The sequence below is a fragment of the Trichinella spiralis genome (assembly GCF_000181795.1).
Source record: "Trichinella spiralis strain ISS 195 chromosome Unknown Scfld1, whole genome shotgun sequence".
NCBI lineage: Eukaryota > Metazoa > Nematoda > Enoplea > Trichinellida > Trichinellidae > Trichinella > Trichinella spiralis.
The window spans coordinates 847,940-850,475 of NW_003526940.1; the positions used below are offsets into that span (position 1 = coordinate 847,940).

The 2,536-nt window shown below is 31.3% G+C and overlaps 1 protein-coding gene across 1 annotated transcript; it reads left to right on the forward strand.

The window, feature by feature from the left end:
• Window positions 1–489: 489 nt before the first annotated feature.
• On the forward strand, window positions 490–2,533 carry Tsp_07308 (ubiquitin family protein; the record flags this gene model as incomplete). The annotated part of the gene is made up of 6 exons (XM_003381577.1): window positions 490–517; window positions 658–708; window positions 1,281–1,436; window positions 1,541–1,768; window positions 2,174–2,401; window positions 2,450–2,533. Coding segments are annotated over exons 1-6 (775 nt in total), but the record flags the coding sequence as incomplete, so codon positions are not given.
• Window positions 2,534–2,536: the final 3 nt, after the last annotated feature.

Genomic DNA, 2,536 nt, shown 5'->3' on the forward strand with positions numbered 1-2,536 from the left:
GGATGTAAGGAGACTTTTATGCCGTTCTCCCAAGGGGTTATTTTTGCCAATATAGTTTACTGACCTGCTTGATTCGCTTGTCCATGGTTTCTATGTGTGGTAGCGGATTCACTTATATTGGTTTACTTTACCTTTTTATTGTTCATCATTGTTGTTATCTATGTTATTTACTGTTGTTAGTTATGGATGCTATTCTCTGCTATTTAGTGCTGATATTATTGTTGGTGTTGAATATTGAAAAATACAAAATTATTTCTTTGTATTTGTTGACCTATTGATATGCCATTTCATCAAACTTAATTTAGTTACAATAATAATGAAGTGAAGAAAATTCTTTTTTAATAGTATTGTCTCTGGTCACTGGAAGTGATCACTAAAAAGTGCAAAATGGAAAAACAAATATTTAATTACCAAGCCATAAACGCCCAAAACTGGCATTTACAAATAAGAATCTATCACAAAAATTGTTTCAAACCGTTAAATTAAGCAATGAATAAAACATCAAAGCAAATCAAAAGTATTAATTACTAATCAATTCCTGAAAATTACATAATTCAACAAACTGCTAAATAGTGGTTTGAGCAAACGGTCAGACATAGCTAGTCAGTTTGTAAAGTCTCTGTAAAAAAAAGAAATTATGAAATAAATTTATTTCAGGAACAAGCTTTTCTTTAAAAAGTATTCAGGAACGATATGTTCACTTAAGCAGTAGGAAGCTTAAATGTAAAAAGCTTTAAAAAATCAACATGCGGAATAAATTGTAAAAAGTAAAAGAAACATTAAAAAAATTAATTAACAAATTGTTTTCATCTCGGTATCAGATTAAAGTATTCACCCACTCATAACACATTGATTAATCAAATTTTAATTATAAAAACCTGAAAATCATTTAACATCACGTGACCCAGAATAACATATAAGTGCTAGAATTTACAGCGCAACGTTCATTTCGTCGTTTTCAGCAGGTGGTGAGTGTGGCCTTATTTTTCAAATTTCATGTTTTCATTTATTCACCTTTTCCTTGTATTTCATCAGTTCAACGGAATATTAATTAGTTGAAAATCTTTATTAATTTAATGATTATCAGTTATTAATTTAATATCGTACGATGTATACTATTCATAAGTAAAACATACATATGTTATTTTCAGCATGCATTATAATTAACATTAATTTACTTTATACGTGTGCATGGTGTTTGGTAATGAAAAATCATTTAACCGTATAGTTATATGTAAATGATTTAGCAGAAGTAATAGTAATAATTTGTTGTGTTTCAGATAGAATTCATCGCAAAATGCAGATATTTGTCAAAACTCTGACTGGGAAAACCATTACACTGGAAGTGGAGCCCTCAGACACAATTGAAAATGTGAAGGGTAAAATTCAGGATAAAGAGGGAATTCCACCCGATCAACAACGTCTGATTTTTGCTGGTAAGTAAAGTGTAGGTTTGTTGACGCGCAGCTATGTTATACAAAGTTGATCTTTTCCTGTTTACTGTAATACGTGATGTAAACATTAGAAATTGTGTTTTCAGGCAAACAGTTGGAAGACGGACGTACTTTGTCCGATTATAACATTCAGAAAGAGAGCACGCTTCACTTGGTTTTGCGTTTGCGCGGTGGGATGCAGATATTTGTGAAAACGTTGACAGGAAAAACGATTACACTTGAAGTTGAGCCGTCAGATACAATTGAAAATGTAAAAAGCAAGATTCAGGACAAAGAAGGCATCCCACCAGATCAACAGCGGCTTATTTTTGCTGGTATGCTTCAATAATAATAACAGTAAACAAATGCGCGATAAAGTTGTAATTTACGTTGATTTATTGATTTTTGAATGACGTATCTAATGAATGACTCACTTCCTTCTATCTTACTGTACTAGTTATACTGTAGGAAATGCAAGATTGCATCATTATCAAATGAAGGAAGATGTTGTTTATGAAGTTTTCAAATATGAAAATCAGAGAAATAAGTAGTTTTTAATTTCAACTCATTGATTAAATTTCTGTTAGAATATTGATTTAAAACTTTTTGTGAAATGTAGAGATTAGAATTGAGATTGATACATAATAATTGTGATTCATTTATAATACGTTATATCTGTTTGTATTAAGTTTTCAATTTTGAATTAAAGTCGGAAAACTGATAAAAAACGCAATTTTCAGGCAAACAGTTGGAAGATGGTCGAATGTTATCGGATTATAATATTCAGAAAGAAAGCACATTGCATTTGGTGCTTCGTCTACGCGGTGGAATGCAAATTTTTGTTAAGACCCTTACTGGAAAAACAATAACTTTGGAAGTAGAACCATCTGATACAATAGAAAATGTGAAAGGCAAAATTCAAGATAAAGAGGGAATTCCACCGGATCAACAACGTTTGATTTTTGCTGGTAAGCAGTTTTTTTTTTATCTAGAATTCATGTGCATGTCTTTTATAGGAAAGCAGTTGGAAGATGGTAGAACATTGTCTGATTATAACATCCAGAAGGAAAGCACCTTGCACTTGGTGCTTCGTCTTTCGGGTG